The sequence below is a fragment of the Bos grunniens genome, chromosome 20 (genome assembly GCF_055505025.1).
Source record: "Bos grunniens cultivar Pamir isolate PY7600 chromosome 20, Bosgru_T2T1.0, whole genome shotgun sequence".
NCBI lineage: Eukaryota > Metazoa > Chordata > Mammalia > Artiodactyla > Bovidae > Bos > Bos grunniens.
Window position 1 is genome coordinate 48,812,213 of NC_141184.1, and position 19,029 is coordinate 48,831,241.

The 19,029-nt window shown below is 41.7% G+C and overlaps 1 protein-coding gene and 1 long non-coding RNA gene across 7 annotated transcripts in view; one reads left to right on the forward strand and one right to left on the reverse strand.

Annotated features, from left to right (window-relative positions):
* ANKRD55 (ankyrin repeat domain 55) overlaps window positions 1–19,029 on the reverse strand; it is a 180,835-nt gene that overhangs the window by 44,650 nt on the left and 117,156 nt on the right. For 4 of the 6 annotated variants that reach the window (XM_086361784.1, XM_086361782.1, XM_086361783.1 and 1 more), the window contains exons 6-7: window positions 10,296–10,356; window positions 61–189 (exon numbers count right to left, since the gene is read on the reverse strand). In XM_086361784.1, the coding sequence (XP_086217910.1) occupies window positions 61–189; window positions 10,296–10,356 (190 nt within the window). Of the gene's footprint in view, window positions 1–60; window positions 190–10,295; window positions 10,357–10,623; window positions 10,762–19,029 lie in introns of those variants that run through there. The other 2 variants (XM_086361787.1, XM_086361785.1) reach the window with 2 other exon arrangements.
* LOC147350376 (uncharacterized) lies at window positions 9,160–12,405 on the forward strand. The gene is made up of 2 exons (XR_015148790.1): window positions 9,160–9,441; window positions 12,260–12,405. It is a non-coding gene; the product is annotated as an uncharacterized LOC147350376 (long non-coding RNA).

Genomic DNA, 19,029 nt, shown 5'->3' on the forward strand with positions numbered 1-19,029 from the left:
ACTGTTAACATTGCTTTACACCATTTACACTTGAGACAAGCCCACTGGCTAATTTCTCACCTGGACTGCCCAGTGGAGAGCTGTTTTAAAGTCTTTATCCACAAGGGTGGGGTCTGCCCCCTTCTTCAGCAGCATTTGGGTGTGCTGAGGCCGGTTGTGGAAAGCTGCCCAGTGGAGTGCTGTCATCCCCTGCAAAACCACAGTCAGAGGGGCCGAGATGAGCACAGGCTATTAGGAAGGAAAGTGGAGTACACACTTTCTCCCCAGGCCCGAAGGCATCGCCAGATGCGTTGGTTGCTGCCTGTCAGTTCACTTGTTTCTTGAATCATTCATTCAACTCCTTGGGTTCCTACTTGATGTCAGGCAAACAGGTGTCAAGGATACTATAGGGAATAAGATCAATGAGATCCATGTCCTCGTGGGAATTCCACCGTGGTAGAGGAAGATAGATAATAAATGCAAATAATAGCACAAACACAAATAATAGTAACACAAACAAGCCAAAGGATTTTCAGGATTGTTGAATGCTATAAAGAATGCACCTGGGGTGCCATGACAGAGTAACCACCCCAGAGGTAGGGACTGTTCTACATGGGCCTCTGGGAGTCGAGGTAAACTGAAGGTAGAGACCAGAGAGCAAGTCACAGAGGCAGACACTTGTGATCAGAGTATGCTGGGATGCCATCTCCCACCACCAGACCAGAACACTGTCTGTTTACTAAAGTATCCCCAGAGACTGACCCAGGCTAGATGAAAAGCAGTTGGATGGATGAATGAATGAATAGGGAGAGGAGGAGAGCCATGCGAGATGCAGCTGGAGAAAGAGGCACGGCTGATTCTTGGAGCATGGGATGGGGAATAACCTATATAAGGCATTTGGATTTTATTCTGAAGTCAATAGAAAGACAGGAAGGATTTTAAGCAGGTGTTAACATGACCTGATTTACACTGTTTAGAAGAAATCACTCCGTGGCAGCCTGGAAATCAGGTCTGGATGAGCCAATCTGGTGAATTCCACCTTCTTTCCTAGCTTAAGGTCACACGTTAGGTATGGTTTCATAATAAAATGAACTTCTGCTGGGAAACATTTGCCAAAAAGAACCAGTAGTATTTGAGAGTGGACTATGAAAAGATGGCCTCTTCTCACTGCATATAGCTCACAATTACATGAAATATATCTGAGATGATTCTAGATTAAGATGCCTGGTAAAGGGAGCAAAGGAAGTGGACAGATTTCTCTTTTTGCAGTTGTTTCTGCATATAATACAGTGTTACCACCTTGGCCTTCTCTGCCTATCCAAGATGAGCTGAGTGGAGGAGACGGGCTGCAGCCTAGCTAGAAGGGCAGAGCTATTATTATTCCAGATAATACATTAATAATGTTCCAGATAATACATTCCCTGGAGAATTGAATGGCAACCCACTCCAGTATTCTTGCCTGGAGAATCCCATGGACAGAGGAGCCTGGCAGTCTATAGTCCATGCGGTCACAAAGAGTCAGACACGACTGAGTGACTGACACACAGATAATACATGAATATGTATTGCTCTAGAGTTGGTGATGGACAGGGAGGCCTGGCATGCTGCGATTCATGGGGTTGCAAAGAGTCGGACATGATTGAGCGACTGAACTGAACTGAACTGAGAGAGCTTTATGAGTTCTTCTGTATATCATCTCAATCCTCCAAATAAGCTTTTGGATTAAATATTGTGGTGAAGTCTGTGGTACTCACCAAATTCTATTTCCTCTTACTCCAGGGCACATACTCAGTCTACATGCCCCAATTTCCCGGCAGATAGGTGCGGCCGTGAGACTGAGTCCTGACCATTGCCGTGTGCGTAGGGAGGATGGAAGAATGGAAGCCCCCACTCCTCCAAGGCCTGCCTAGGAAATAAAAACTGTGTAGTCTCTTAGATATTTTCTTTCCTCACCTGGCAACTGAATAGAGGGGAGGCTAAGTCTCAAGAAGATGCTGGAATCGAGTGATTAAAAAGTCCAGGACCCTGGTTGATGAGGCAGGACAGGGTCACCTCATCAACCAGCACTGAACAATGAAGCGAGCAGGAAAAAGCTTTTATTATGTCGGACACTGAGGTTTCGAGCTTTTGCTACAGCAGTTGGTCAACTCTGAGAGGTGTCACTGTCCTTCCCATTTTATGCAAGAGGAAGTTGAGTTCTAGGGAAGTTCTCAAGCCTGTGACTGAGCACAAAACTGAATCTAGGGTTTGAGGTTTGTGGGGCAGTGAGATTAGAATGTAAGTCCCCTTGACCAGTTCCACATTCTAAATCATTACATTATGGCCTGCTTTCCAGTTTCAAGTGTCATATAAAACTGAGCCTCCAGATACTCTTAAAGATATTTCAAGAAATTGGTTCCATATGGAGAATAATGACCGTCTAACAACAGTGGAACTTCTTGTTCTTATTCCTGCAGCTGAATATTTACTTGGGGTTCAGAATAGCTCAAAGCATTTCAGTGGGTCTTTATTTTTAATTTGGCCCTCTGGAATTAGAAATTTGGACTCCAGGGAATCAGATTCTTTTTATTGTGCAGTGATTACCCCTTTCCCAGAGCTGAGTACTGTTTGCTTTAGAATCATGGGCTTCATTATAAAGTGCCACCAGCTCCAAGACTACAGACAGCAGAGACGATTCTGAGTTACTGGAGTATAAGCTCATGAAGGCAGGGCCCTTTTCCGCCCTGGAACCTAGAACGGTGCCAGGCACATTGTAAACGCTCAGCAAAAGCTTATTAAATGAATGAGCGACTTCTTATTCTTCTTGACGGATTTTTTTGCTTTTGTAAAATTTGGCTTTGCTTTCTAAAATCATTCACACAAGAAAGACAGAACATGACTTCGTTATAGAAAATGAACTTGTCTGCTATAATCATTGTTATCAACTGTTCAGTTGAAACCTGTTGAAACCTGTTAGAATTCTTGATGAGTCCTCCAAATGAGGTAGATGGCAATCACTATATGCAGAGAGACTGATTTAGCCAGGTGAGAATTCAGCATGAAATTGTGAATTAATTTAATCCTTGTTAGGACACTGTTAATCCTTGTCTCCTAAAGAGTTTCTAGGCTTTAAGAGTTTTTCTCTTAAAGCAACCACCACCCGTCCTTAACTCCCTGTTGAAAAACCAAACAACAACAACAAAAATGAAAACAAAAAAACATCAGCTCCTGCATATTTTAAAAACCAGTGCAAAGGGCTACTACTATTTTTCATATACCTACTTGGTGCCAAGTTCATTCACTTCATTGAATCTTTACAACGATCCTGAGAGACAGGTATTTTTAGACTCATTTTACAGGTGAGGAAACTGAAACACAGGGTAAATGATTTCCCTAAGGTCACTGACTGGGTATAAGACAGGTTGGGATTCAAATTGGGGTCCCTCCCACTCTGGAGGAAATTGCTTGTTCCACACATCAAGCTAGTAGATTTCATTTTGGAAATGAACTCAGATACTAGAAAATTTTTTTTCTTTGTGATTTTAGCTGGATTTGGGATCTTCTCACTTGAGAATGGTGATTCTCAAGCATAAGGGTTGCCACCCTGTATTATTATTTATTTCATTTGGCATCACTTCTAGTTTTCTTCTGAAAGTGCAGCTGGCAAATATTTAGTTTAGTAAGCTATTAAAATATATATACATATATATATATATATATATAATCCCTCCCACCCATCCTCTACCTTAGAATTTGGGATCAGTGTTATAAATCACTGTTGATCCTCTGAGTGGCCCCAAGTCAAGACCTGAATTACTCAATTAGTCTCTAAATAATAATACATTATAATATATAATATAAATATGTTGTATATTTATCTTACAATACAAACAGCCTTCAAACATTCATTCAAGTCAAGAGAAATTTCCTGTTGCTATTGTTTTCAGTTGGGCTAATGAGAAATAAAAATACACCCTCTTAGAGTTAGTAATATGAAAACCAAAACTTTCAAAATCAGCTCAAATGCAACTCTTTGTATTGCACAACACACTTTGTTCAGGAACTGTTTTCTACAACTGTGTCCTCCTCCTTTCAGCTTTTTTAACACTGCTAGCACATCCTAGTCGTGTTATGTTAAGACTGGTGGCCATTTAAGGGGCAGACTTCCAGCTTGGCAATTTGTGTCTGCCCTGAGCTGTGACAAGAATTAAGATTTAGCTGTGATGCACTTTAATGGCAGAGGCTGTGGCTTATTCACTACTGATATACCCAAGAACATGGTATGTATTTGAGAAACGTTCACAGGAAGAGTTAATCAGTGAATCGCAGGTTATCCAGGTTCCCTTGGATTCACAGGGAGTATAAAACACCAGACTCTGCTGAATGCAAGCCAGCCACCTGTGTCTAAAGTGTGACGCCCCACATTGAGGACCCAACTGGGCCTTCAAAGAATCTGAGAGCTGAAAGTCTAGGAGTCTCTGGAAGATATGTTGCAACACATACCCAGATGGCCCTGGTGACAGTAGAATTCTACTTCTTTGAAAAAGAAGGTATGCTGGCTCTGAGTGAAGAGTAACTTACATTCATTTAAGAACATAGCTCTCTAGAAAGTTTCGGAGGGAGATGTTAAGTTTTGGTTGACTTAGGAGCCATTTCGAGATTGTTGATAGAAACAGCTGTGTGTGATAGCTGTTGTGTGCATGGCAGGCTGGCTTTGGAACACACTCTGGTGCACATGAGTAATTCTGTGCCTTGAGCCTGTGCCACCAACATTTCAGTTAAGGGCTTTTAAGTCCTATCGTCTTCTCAGAACTTCTTTTTTTTTTTCCAAAACCACTGTAACTTTTGTGCTTTATGAAGCAGAAATCTGATTCAGTGTTCAGTCGTTTTCTGTTTCAGAACTGCACTTTTAGACCAGCTCCTGCAGATGCTAAAAGGCACAGAGACAGAAACGTGTGATGTGGCTGGCTGCTTCGTTCATCCCGCATCTTGGTGCACCAGGCGATAGAATTCTAGCAGGTGTTTGCGAGATCAGCAAAACAATTCTAGGTCATTTGAAGGATCTAGAAGTTCACAGGAGTCCAGTTTAGCTCTGTGTGACATTTTTATATTCACATACTATTAATTTTGTGACTACCCCTCACAAAAGTTACAGAGGGTCTTCTGTGTACAAAAAAATGGAATAAAGGATATAATTTAAAAGAGTCTAAAAGAACTTCTAAAACAAGATAAGAAATGCAGTAATGAAAGCCATTTTCTTCAAATTTATGTGGGTAAAAACTTACAATTATAGATCACAAAGATTAGTAAGGCATTAGCAAAAAAAGCTTGCATGTAGATATTGCAAATTTCTTCTTTAAAATATTTTGGTATCTGTTTTTCAATATAATTTTTTGTAATGCTATGTATTTTATATTATGTAACTTCAAACATTTTTCTGAGAAGGGATCCACAGCCTTCTCCAGTATGCCAGATGTGTCCATGTCGTGAAAATGGACAAGGACTCCTGCCCTAAAATCTACAATACATTTTTGAAGCTCTCAAATGATATAAAATCTTATTTTTTTGAGAGTAGATTTGGAAATAATTAAAAGTCACAGGGAGTCAAATCTGGTAAATAAAATGAGTCATTCATTGAGTTGAGTCAACACAACAAAGAGGGAAAGGACAATAAAATAAAATCATATGCCTATTTCTTGAATTTAATAATTTAATTCTTTATCTAAATATGTATTTTAGGGACACTCTACTATGTGCAAGTTACTGAACTAGATTCTAGGGATATAGAGATAAAAAAATACATGATCTGCCTCTAGGACCTTACGGGGAAAGGAGGGTCTGAGGAGAGAGGAAGTGAGAGCTCCTAAGTAGCACGGGTCTCTTATTTGTTAAGGTGTTCATTTTTAGAATAAAAATTCTGGTGCATTAAATTTTTTTGACTTTATTATTTTACTTTCTGCCAGCTGTAGAGCAAAAAGATTTCTAAAATCAGGACTGTTTCTATTGATTTTGCCTTTTTTAACAAACAGTCCTTGCTTGTGCTTGAATCTTGGGAATGTTGTAATTAGATTTTATTGCTAAGAATTATATCCAAAGATTCACATCTGTTTTTGCAACTTGGATTTATTTTCTGTGAGTGCTATTGTAATGTAAGTTTGGACAGTCAGGCCACTCATAAAAATCTACTTATACCAGAATGTGCATTAATATAGGATCAACTATCTATTTTAAATACCATGCATCACAATGCTTTTCTGGATAAACGCATTCAAAATTCTAATGCAGATGCCAATATTTTATAGTCCCTCTTCATGGGGTGCTCTTCCTGCCAGAGCTAAAACGAAAGCAGGAGAGGTTAGATTCCAGGAATTTAGCAACTTAATTCTCTGTGGCTGCAACAGACAAGCCCCTCTCTTTGTCAGAGATTCCCCTGAGGTCCCAAAGAACAAAGGCACAGGACATCTGGCCATCTGACCCAGGGTGCCTTTCCCACAGTGTTAAATCCTGCAGTGTGGATAGCTTCCAAACAAGTCACTTTATAATTAAGCAGTGTGGTTAATGAAACAAGAAAAACAAATAGATCGTTGGAATGAGAACAGAGTTCAGAAATGAAACCACATATTAAAAAAAAAAAATCTCGTAACAAACTAAAAGAAAATTTAGCATGATGTAGTTATGTCCCTAGGGGTAGGAAAGACCTTTAAAAAGGATACCAAAAACAAAAACAATAATGGACAAGAACGATCATCTTGATTATATCATATTTTAAAATTTCTGTAGAGGAAAAGACATCACAAACAGTTCTAAAATAAAGAATAGACTATGAAAAAGCATTTGCAATTCAATAGCAGACAAAGGATTGGTCGGAATATAAAATAAACTCCTATGGGAACTTCCTCGGCAGTCCAAAGGTTAAGACTCTGCGCTTCCACTGCAGAGGGTACAGGTTTGATCCCTGGTCGGGAAACTAAGATCCTGAAAACCGTGTGGTGTGGTCAAAAAAAAAAAAAAATACTCCTATGAATATGTAAGAAAAGGTGAATGGACAAAGGATCTAAATAAACAGGCAATTCACAGAAGATCTAAAAATGCCCACTGTACCTATGAAATTATGCTCGTTTTCATTGGCTATTAGGGAAATGCAAATTAAAACAATAATAAGAAAATCCAACAACAAGAAAACGGTGGTAAGCAAGTTTTACACTATGAGTGGAGCTGTAAATTGATGCAGTTGTTTTGAAGAACAACCACGCATGCATACTAAAAATTGAAATAGGGAACCCTCGTACACTGGTGGTGGGACTGTAAATTGGTGCAGCTACTACAGAAAACAGAATGGAGGGTCCTTAAAAAACTAATAATAGAACTACCATATGATCCAGTAGCTCCATTCCTGGGTATATATATCCAGAAAAAACGAAAACACTTATTTGAAATGACACATGCACCCCAATGTTATAGCAGTATTTTTTTACAATAGCCAAGACATGGAAGCAATGAGTTCCTATCAATAGATGACTGGATTAAGAAGATGTGGTAATACATACAAAAGATTGAGAAAGCATGTATATACATACTATGTATATACACAAAAGAACAATTACCTGGGGGCCAAGGTGGTAGGGTGGAAGTAATCAAGGACTTCTAGTATTGTAATATTTAACTTTTTAAGAAGCAAATGTGTTCGTGTATTACTTATTCAAGTAAAAACTAATAGTACAAAAAATGTTTCAAGTCACTGAGCTCAGAACAGGATAGCCTCTAGAGTGACAGTCATCTCTGATATAAAGTGGTACATATTATGTTTTGTTTTACATGAGCAATTAGAGGATGGCTGCAGAAAACATTTTTTTTTTCCTTCTCTCCCCCTCTCCATTCTTTAGTTTCAGTTAACAGTCTGTCTCAATTAAGTTAGATTTCTGTTAATTGATCATTTAATCTTTAAGCATTATTATGACAAGCTTGGGAGTCCTTTAGTTATTCTTGAGAAATAATTTTATTCAAACTCCGTAGGGGATATGTCTTGCTCTTTCCTCTTGTCATCAGGAAGCCATAATGCTTCGCCAGCACTAGCTTACCTTTTCCCTGATTTCTTTTGCCTTTGCTGTTTCGCTTCCTGCTACTTAACAGATGTACAGTGTGTGTGTGTTTTAACTGTTACTCCTTCATATATAATGGAGACTCTACTTGGAACTCATTGGAAAAGTGATTATGGGGTGGGGGTGGGGCCGAAGGTGACTGCTTATTCAGAACACTGAGAAGCCAAATGCAGGAACTCTACCAAGGTAATAAATGGAAAGGAAAGCCTGGGTTGTGTTCTTTCCATTTCAGAACTATCCTTATTTCCCAATGGCAAAGAGCAATTTAGCCCTTGCAAATTTTTATGGATTGGCTCACACCAGCAATATATATGGGCTTCCCTGGTGGCTCAGATAATAAAGACTCTGCCTGCAATGCAGGAGACCCACGTTTGATCCCTGGGTTGGGAAGATCCCTTGGAGAAGGGAGTGGCAACCCACTCCAGTATTCTTGCCTGGAGAATTCCATAGACAGAGGAGCATGGCGGGCTACCATGGGGTCATAAACAGTTAGACATGACTGAGCGACTAACGTGCACACACAGCAACATATATACTAAAGAAAAACACAGGCAAGCATTAGTAGTTGGATTCAGATGGGTTTCAGACATGCTGTGATATGGCGTGAAGAGGAAGCTATGACACCGAAGGCAAGTGTCCTTGTTAGGCATCTGCTCAAAAAAGCCAATAGGTCCAATGCTGGTGTGAGACCAAGAGGAGTCTTCTCTGGGAGGTTGCTTTGCACAAAAAGGAACTACAGACTTTTCCAATATTAACCACATATTGTCTGGAAAGTGTTACAACTACCACTGTTAGAAAGATCTCTGTCTACTTTCATTCTCACCAACCAGCCAGGGGCCTCCCAGGGTGGGGAAAAATAGGGAACTGTCACTTTGCTAGGGGATGTTTAGCTCCACTGAGTTGGGGACAGAAAGTTGGATGTCTATAAGAGAAATTTAACTTTAGGGTGTAAATGACTGAATTTGCCCCCTTTCATTTAATAAGTCCCAGTGTGGGGTGGGGGTGAAGGAAGAAGCTGAAGGTGTAAGAAGTGGTTGGCAAGTTGCCCAAAGTTTAGAAGTTCTTCATCAGCTGACACAGACTGCAAGCCCCCAGGCTCCCTGCTTTCACACGAAGGGCACTTTCTCATCTCTGGTTCTCATTTTTAAAGCAGAAGTTTAAAACAGTGCAATATTCTCTCATGTGGGGTTTTGTTTTAAACTACTGAAGACAAGGGGTAGGTGGAAGCAGCATGTGACCACCAAGTCAGAGAGGTGTCCATCCTCAGACCCAGACTGTGAAGTGGGGACTTTTGATGCGCTCATTAATGCCAAGCCAGTTGGAAGGAGGCCTTTGATTCAAAGGCTCAAGGAAGACAAGAGGTGCAGCCCAGGAGAAATACGAGGTAGGGGCCCAGTCCCTGGTAGGGGGCTCCCTCCCACTCTGTCTATAGCCAGCCGGTCTCCTTGAAAACAGAGTTATTTCACATTTTGGGGCATATACGTTTTCAATACTATCAGGCTTTCTTAAAGTTATCAGACATTCTTAGTAAAGTCAAATTAAGTTTACATTTAAAAATTCCATTAAAAATCAGATATTTAAATCCATTTTAAGAAGCTGGTTAAAGAAATTAACCTGGCTAATAAAAACCAGCCCTGGTTTTTTTTTGTTTTTTTTTTTTTGTTTTTTTAATTTAAATAGATACAAGCCCCTCAGTGTCTCTGGGGCAGCTCTGCCTGGTCTGATCTACCCTCCCTCAGGAACTTTGTTGAGAGTGTTGCTCTGTCTTCTTGGACACCTGGCACAGGCTTGCCTTGCAACGTAAAGGAAACAGCAGTTGTGATCATTGGCATTAATAGTGTGGCTTCTGGATCAGGGAGCCTAGAGTTATTATCTATCTGTCGTCTTCCACTCAAAGAGAGAGCATCAGCAGCCATCGAAATTTTTGGTTCTCGAGAAGACAGGAAAGAGCAATATTTATTTTTCAATGTCCAAAGGGAAATTACAAAATCTCAGTGGTAGATAAATGCTTAAATACTTAATGCAATAAATCCTACCCGATTAAAAGCTATCCGCAGTGGGATAAATTTCTGCCTGAGAATTAATAATAGAGACACAGGCTTCCCTCTCAGGGTAGAAACACAAACCTGCTCCATCTCCTCCTTGCACCTTTAAGAGAGGAAGCTCTGTGGTTCAGAAAACCCTTCTTCTACTCTAACCTGCACAATGTCCAACAATTTCTTGCATGGGCAGGCTCACCTCATTGTCCTGGTGATTAATCTCATTGAGGTTTGACTGTTGCACCAGGACGGTTAGGAGCCTGTAAAGAAAAACAGAAGTGTCTTTAAAGAACAGAACCTGTATGAGAACATGACATTAGAAATACAATCTGCTGAAGGCCTCCAAATGACCGGACACCCTTTGCATTTACTAGGGGAGAGATCTATAGGAAAGAAGCCAGGGTGATTGGTAAGAAGGCCCAGGAAGGCAGGTAGGAGGAAGACCTCTGTCTCTTCTCTCCCTTCCTCCCTATCTTAGTGCTTCTGAAGAGTGAAAGGGAATGCAGAAAGCAAATCCTCAGGCTTACCTTATTCACCAGACCGGTATCCCTTTGTGTTCACTCTAAGAAGCAAAGTTGTCTAGTGCTTATTCGTTATTCGTTTTCCATAAACTTCAAGTGCTTTCAAATTGCTTCACCACTTGGAACCTGTGTCATACCTTCTAAATGTATAGGTTATACCTGGAGGCAGTCAGCATTTACAATTTTGCTTATTCTTTCTAAAACACAAAATATCTAAGCATGCAGTCGTAGTTATCAGTGTGAAACAACTGCTGATGATTCCCAAGTTCAAATTCTTATCCCACTTGGGCCACATACTTGGTTGACTGAGGTTAACACTCCATCTGTGGGAGAGAAGCAATTGAGTTTAGTACTTAGGAGCCCAGACTCTGGAGCCAGACTGCCTGGGTTCACATTCCAGTTCTGACACTGACCAACTCTGTGACCACAGGCAAGTAACTTAACTTCTCTGTGCTTATGCATCCTCATCTGTAAAATGGGGGGAATGAAAGTGCCTACATTATAGCTCAGGGTGAGGATTAAATGAGTTAATATGCAGACAGCATTTTAGGCATGCCTGGAGCACAGTGTTTTTTCTAGAATACTTAACCCTGGAAGTTTTAGCCCAGGCTCCATCTCAGAATTCCCTGAGGAGATTTTTTAAAAACCACAAATACCTGGGTTGTATATTCAAGGTTTCTGACTCAGTAGGGCTGGAGAGAAGCCCAGCTTCTACTGTTTAAATAAACTGTTCAGGAAATTCTTGTAAACAATCAAATTTGGAAACTACTGAGGAAGATGCTGAACGAATTAATCAATGAATATTCATTGTCATAGAATTGTGTCCCCGGCCCCCCAATTTATATGTTAAAGCTCTAACCTAGTGTGTGTGCATGCTCAGCTGCCTTAGTTGTATCCGACTCTTTGCGACCATATGGACTGTAGCCCACCAGGCTCCCCAGTCCATGGAATTCTCCAGGCAAGAATACTGGAGTGGGTTGCCATGCCCTACTCCAGGGGATCTTCCTGACCCAGGGATGGAACCTGAGTCTCTTGTGTCTATTGCATAGGCAGGCAGGTTCTTTACCACTAGTGCTACTTGGGAAGCCCCTCTAAGGCCCCCAGTGCTCTAAAATGTGACTGTATTTGGAGACAGAGCCTTTAAAGAGGTAGCTAAAATGGGGGCTTCCCCGGTGGCTCAGATGGTAAAGAATCCACCTGCAATGCAGGAGACCTGGCTTCAATCCTTGGTTCAGGAAGATCCTCTGCAGGAGAAAATGGGAATCCACTCCAGTACTCTCGCCTGGTGAATTCCATATAGTCCACGGGTTCAAAAGAGTCAGACACAGCTGGGCAACTAACACACACATATACACACATACATACAAGTTAAAATGAAGGATGATTCCAGTGGGCCCTAATCCCATTTGATTAGTGGTGGGCTTCCCTGGTGGCTTAGATGGTAAAGAATCTGCCTGCAATGCAAGAGACCCAGGTTTGATCCCTGGCTTGGGAGGATCCTCTGGAGAAGGGAATGGCCACCCACTCCAGTATTTTTGCCTGGAGAATCCTATGGACAGAGCAGCCTTGCAGGCTATAGTCCATAGGGTCCCAAAGAATTGGACATGACTGAGTGACTAACACTTTCACTTCACTTTTGCAGTGGAATGACCATTTGGAGAGACAGCAAGAGGATGGTAATTGAAAGCCAAGGAGAGAGTCTCAGAGGAAACCAAACCTATTGGCACTTTGATGTTGGACTACCAGTCTTCAGAGCTGTGAAAAAATAAATTTCTGTTGTTTAAGCCACCCAGCCTGTGGTACTTTGTTACGATCATCCCAACAGCAAACTAAACTCACCAAGACAATAAACTGTTGTCTATGTGGAAACAATTTAAAAATTCAGAAATTATTTTGGAAGAATTATTTGAAGAATAAAATGGCTTGTCTTTCTGCTGAATCAGATTTTCATTGTTGCTCAGCTTAGGTTACACTTAAGGTCCTAAGTATTAAATTGCTTAATACTGATCAGAGGGATTGATCATGCTGCATTCATTACAAAGAGTACTTAAATGGGGATAGACTTCTTCAGTGAGGGTGATATAAATAGGAAGCTTAAGTGGTGGTTGGCTTTTTTTCTTTTTTAATTTTTACAGTGTTGTGTTGGTTTCTGCTCTAAAACAATGTAAATCAGCCATAATTATACATATATTCCCTCCCTTTTGAGTCTCCTTCCCTCCCCTCACCCACCCCTCTAGGTCATCACAGAGCAACGGACTGGGCTCCTTGTGTTAAATCTAGTCTTATCACTGTTTTGGGGGAGCCAGGACAATGCTGTGATTTAAATCTGGTTTCACCACTGTATGACCTTTCTGAGCTTCTGGTCCTCACTGCTGTAAAAAGGATAATAACAGTGATGGTGGTGGTGAGAGTTAAATAATGCAACAGGTGTAAAGTATACAGATTTTAAAGTATACAGATCCTAGTATACAGATTTTAAAGGAACAGTGGCTATGACTGAAAATGGCATATTTATTTTTATTATTTTTTTATGAGTGAATATATCTGTACCTTTATTATTATTATTTTTTTTTACTTTACTATATTGATAAAATAAATGTGCCATATCCTTTCTGAATTCTAGAATTCTTCCATCAGGTGGGAAGATGCTACAAAAATAATTGCATTATAGTTAACATTGTTTTTTATGTTTTCCTTTACAGCTTCTTTATGAGGGGAGGGTAACTGGTGATTATCTTTCTTTCTCTCTTTCTTTTTCTCTTTCTCTCTCCTCCTTTCTCCTCCCCTCCCCTGTTCTCTCTTCTCTTCCCTTCCTCTCTCTCTCTGTGTCTCATTGATGGCCCTGGTCTGATGTCTAGGGTACATGTGGTGTAAGTGCTGAGTGAAGGAGAGTGAGAAGGAGCAGGAGGTTAGTTGTGTCCAGTCTGGTTATCCTTGGCTGACCCTGAGCAGACTGAGATCATCTGCAGTGAGACAGGCTTTTCTGGGGCTGCTCCAGAGCAGCGTGATCACACTGGGAGAAGTGAACTCTACCCAGATGGGAATGGGGGTGGGGAGATCAAGAACTCTTCTCACATCCTGGGTGAGCCTCCAAAGATCACGGGGTGAGCCCTATCCTGGATATTTCTGTTTGCCTCTCAGATCCAGCCTCTGCCCTGCAGATTCCTGCTTTGAAGGCTGACCTCCAACAATGTCATCATGCAGGTCTCCTGCCCTCTGACTTCCATTGGGTTTGGTCAGTGGGAGAACCTGCAGGAGGAAGGAGAGGAGCCACTTCCCTTTCTGACAAGGACTGTTTTTCCTCTACAAAAGGCCTGGGCTCCTGCCAGGTGGCCCCTCTCCTGCACTCCAATTACAACTACAACACAGTTTCCAGTAAGAGCTTCCTTCCTCACCTCTTGTGAGCTCAGGGTGAAACATTTTCCTGCGTTAGGAGGAGAGTGGGGTGGAGATTGTCACCATCTCTTGTTAGTTGATTTCAAATGTGTTACTCACTCAGTCGTGTCCAGCTGTTTGTGACCCCATGGACTGTAGCACTCCAGGCTCCTCTGTTCATGGAATTCTCCAGGCAAGAATACACCATTCGCTTCTCCAAGGGATCTTCCCAACCCAAAGATCGAACCCGGGTTTCCTGCATTGCAGGCAGATTCTTTATCATCTGAGTCACTAGGGAAGCCCTAATTTCAAATAGCCTTTCATTAAACTTTCTTAGTCATCCCTATTTCATGTTTTCCCTGTCATGACTCTGAGTGATATATGCAAATGTATTCCGCTTGCTTCCATTTGATTCCTAAGTCACTAAGACTCATCAATCTTAAAGCTGGTACAGATTTATAGATGAGTATTCTCTCTCTCTCTCCCATTTTATGAGAACAAATGACCCAGTGCACTATATTGCTTGCCAAGGCCAGCACACATTGCCTTGGTTATCCAGCTTGGACAGAACCCAGGTGTCTGGTTTCAGCCTGGTGCTTCTATACTGTTCCGTGGTTCAGAGGCAGTCTGCAAAACACTTGTCCCACATCTGTCTTAATGACCAGTGGGCTTGCAGACCTCTTAGTTTTGTTTTCTTAGCGCTCCTGTTATGTGCTAAGCTGACCCAGGAGTATTTATCCCATAACCCCCAAGTCCATCTACTACCACTAGCTAAAACTCTGTCCGTCTCTCAGATCTCCAGCCACAGCATCAGGCCCACCTCCTCCCAGCTGTCAGGACAGCAGACCCAGGTCCCAGCAGACAGGCAGAGTGGGGGTGACGAGAGCACAGAGGCTGGGGCCAGACTGCCTCTGTGAGATCCCCTGCTCCCTCACCAATCAGCCAGACCTTGGACTCGTTAGGAAACTCTCAGTGCGCACATTTTCCTACCTGCAAAATAAACATAACACCTCTTTTCTAAAGATCTGTTGTAACTGTAAATGAGTCAATGCCCATAAGGCTCTTAGAATGGACTTTATATACTATAATAAATTCTATATAATGATTGATTTCTTATAACAAAAAGGTCCTACCCCTTATATCTTGGGGTCCCCTGATTGCCATGAGGTGACTTGTTGGCCAGGGAGAGCTCAGTTAGAAGTATCCTGGAAAGAAGGGAGGCTTGTCTCCTGGAGCTTCTCTGTTTTGCTGGCCCCTTGGTCTCACAGTCCTGAAGCTGGCTCAGCCTGGGGATGACTGAGGAAAAGGGTCCCCAAGGCTGCCGTCTGCTCTTGTCCCGGAATATGCCCAGTGGTGGGAGTAAGCTGCCATGAAATATCCACTGCAGATTAGGATGCATCATCTCGAAACTAGAGAGCAGGACCCCGAAGAAATGATTTCCTTCCTCCCTCTAGCTGCAATCAAGAGAATAAAAAGAGGCAGAGCTGCCGGCACTTTGGCAAGGAAAAAAAAAAAAATGCTGGTAACCATGGAGACGATGAAAATGACTTTCAGAGAGCCCTGTGACTGCTTTCAGAGGAAATCGATGCTTGCCTTCCAACTCTAGCATGCACAACATTGTACAAACAGAACTGCATGCTCTTTGCAGCTTTGTTAATGATCATGCCCCTTCTTTCACATCGGCGCCCTCTGAATGTCCTAGCCAAGGAAGCAAGAAGAGCCATGGGGAGCTGAAAGGGAGAAAATTCAGACCTGCTGAGGAGTGGAGTATTCAAAGCAGGAAGGGAACTCATGAGATGAAACTTGTGCTCCTTTGCTTTTGTCCATCCAGCGTGCCCTCGTGTTCTTAATTATAGGTCCTTCCTCCCTGCAGGAGCTTAGACTCCCCACTGAGCTATCGCTTGGCTAAGGCTGCACATTGACTGGTTGGTTTGCTAGCGAGTTGTTTCCATCAGAGAACCAAAATCTCTCTGGAGGCAAAGGGCTAATTGAAGTGTCCCCTTGGCTAGTTTACAAGCTGCTTCAGTTTGAGACTTCACCCTAAATAGTCTCCAGCAAGCACCGAGTGGAAGGAGTGTGTGCTGTTTGGAAATCTAGGGGTGAGTAGATTTTAAAAGGAGTCTGAGTGCCTGAGTACAAGTCCACAATGTGGCCAGCACATATGCTTATGATTAGAGGGAAAATATACATGTATGTACACTGACAAAGGCAGAGAAGGGAGTTCCAGAGGAGCTAATGGTTGAGTTTAATGTCCACTGGGTTCTAAAATCTTGCAATGCTCTACGTCCCAAGGTTAAAACAAACGGGAGTGCTGTTCATACCCTGATGAATTCACCGGAAACGTGTGCTCCTGTCAGTGAGTACAGGACTGTGTGTACATGTACCTGTGTGGTTGTATTTTTTGTGGACCTGTGTGTGCTAAGGTGGAAAAGGTGAAGGTGAAGGGTGAAGGCTGGTAAGTGGCGGTATCGGGGTTTCATTCTTTAGTGCTGATCAATTACACCTTTTTATTTCTGTCTTTCATCATCATCAATATCCTCACTCTCATCATCATCACTAACGCTCAGTGAACACTGACAGTTGATGCTGTTCAGTGCTTTCTCACATATTTTCTCGTTTACCTCTGCCTCCTTACCTAGGAGGTAAGTACTGTATTACTCCTACTTTCTAAAACAGGAAGCTGGACCTTAATATGTTAACTTGCCCAAGATAATCGTGTCTATAAGAGATGGAGCCAGATTCATCCTCAGCCAGTCTGACGCCTGGGCTGGCACTCCTGCCCACCCTTTACCTCCATCCAAAAAAAGGATTTTAGGTGGTTTTCAGATACATATAGTAAGACAAGATCACAAGAGGAAAGTAGGCAGAGAGAAAACGAGGGCAGGATAGAGCACACATAATTATGGTCCTATGTGCATGCCAGAGGTGAGACACAAATTGGGTTTTGAGTTTTCTAAATATATAAAGAGAGAAACCTGATCGTAAGTCACAGTGTCCACATAGTAAAAATAATTCATTGGAAGAAGCACAGGAATTCCTCCTTTAGTAGAAATTTTTCTTGTGTGGTTTTTCTGAAAAGATTGTTTTTGGACACAGAACAAAATATTTCCTGACAGTCAGACAATAAGGAGTTCTGTAAGGCTGTTTCTTTTTTTGTTTTGACTACATGGTATGCAGAACTTCTTGGACCAAGGGTTGAACCTGTGTCTCCTGCACTGGAAGAGCGGAATCTTATTTACTGGACTACCAGGGAAGTCCCATAAGACTATTTCGCATAAGGCCTCTCAGGGTAGACTGAGGGCTTAATGACAAAGTGTGGCCATTAAAATGAATTCAACAGGATCCACAGCAGTGGACTCCAGGAGCACAGCAGACCCGTTGGCAGGTTACTTATCTTCACACAAGCATTAGGCAATTCGTTGTCTTCTTGATGCCTTAGTTTTCTCTGTAAAATGGGGATAGAAATATTACCTACCACATAGAGGTGTGGTAACGGAGAAGGCAATGGCACCCCACTCCAGTACTCTTGCCTGGAAATCCCATGGACGGAGGAGCCTGGTAGGCTGCAGTCCATGGGGTTGTTAAGAGTCGGACACGACTGAGCGACTTCACTTTCACTTTTCACTTTCATGCATTGGAGAAGGAAATGGCAACCCACTCCAGTGTTCTTGCCTGGAGAATCCCAGGGACGGGGGAGCCTGGTAGGTTGCCATCTATGGGGTCGCACAGAGTCAGACATGACTGAAGCGACTTAGCAGCAGCAGCAGAGGTGTGGTAAAGGTTAGATGAGATAGCACATAGAAAGTCCTCAGAATTTTGCTCAGAACATGATAAATAATCAGTGTTGCTTGTCATCATCATGCTTGTTATAACTATAGACCTCTATGCTTCAATGGTCAGACAAGCTGGCCTAAAGTTGTATCCATTTAGAAAATTAAATAGTTAACAGATTTATATGACTTAATGGAAGGTCACTCCCTTCTGCATTATTATTTTAGAATTAAAAAGTGCCTGTAAGGCAGACTAAGATTTTTTCTTAGAAAGTGATTCTGAGTTCAAGCAGACACATAAATGGGCTATGTTCTTGGGCTATGTTCAAGCCCAAGTTCTTTGGCTTGGTTAGTGTTGCCTTGAAACATTTAAAGCAGATGTTATCAAACTCTTCCACAGCCATAAGATTTCTCAATAAAACAATGATAAAAGTATCTAGTTTTAAGCAATGTAATTCCATAAGAAATCCTTTCAATCAAGCTAGTTTTGAAATGTTCTCTAGGTAACAAAGTCAGCTGATTTGTTATATCGGTTGTACAAAACTAAAGGTTGGCCCTTGCCATCTTCCTCTACAAAGATTCAGTCCAAACTGCTGAGATTGCTGACTTAACCCCCTGAAAGGGGTTCAGGGTGGAGATCAGGAATGAGCCACCCCGTGCTCTGGGGAAAAAAAACTGGCAGAATAGGCCTGCATGGAGTTAGATATTTTCAGAAGAAGGTTTTATGAGCCCAATTCTTACATCTCTTCATATCTAGAAAAGCACTAAAATCTTTCAGGATAACAACTGCTTCTCGTGACTTGCAGTAACCTTCTACAAAAATACGTGGTTAATGTATGTACTCCCCCTTCACCAAAATCACATAGACACTGACCTTCCCTCTACCTCTTTGCAGTAGTTTCTCAGAGCTATCTGAAATGCTATCTCCTGGGCTATAGTCCTCATTTTGCCCCAAATAAAACTTAATTCACAACTCTTACATTGTATAATTTTCTTCTCTCAATAGTTGTTAAGGTTTAACCCAATTCATTTTTGGATAACATTTATCAGAAATGCTAATTTTGGTTTTGGAACATTTAATCTTACCCTTTGGGTTTTACTACTTACAGCAGCTAGCATTACCATAATTAAAGCAGATTTTATCTTCCAGAATCAGCAAACTGTCCATCTAGGACAATAAAACTATATCATTAGTACAAAGAAAATTTTATTTTTTTGGCTTCAGCTCTTCCAAAGGTGGTGACTGGGTCATTTGGGACAGTTTCAT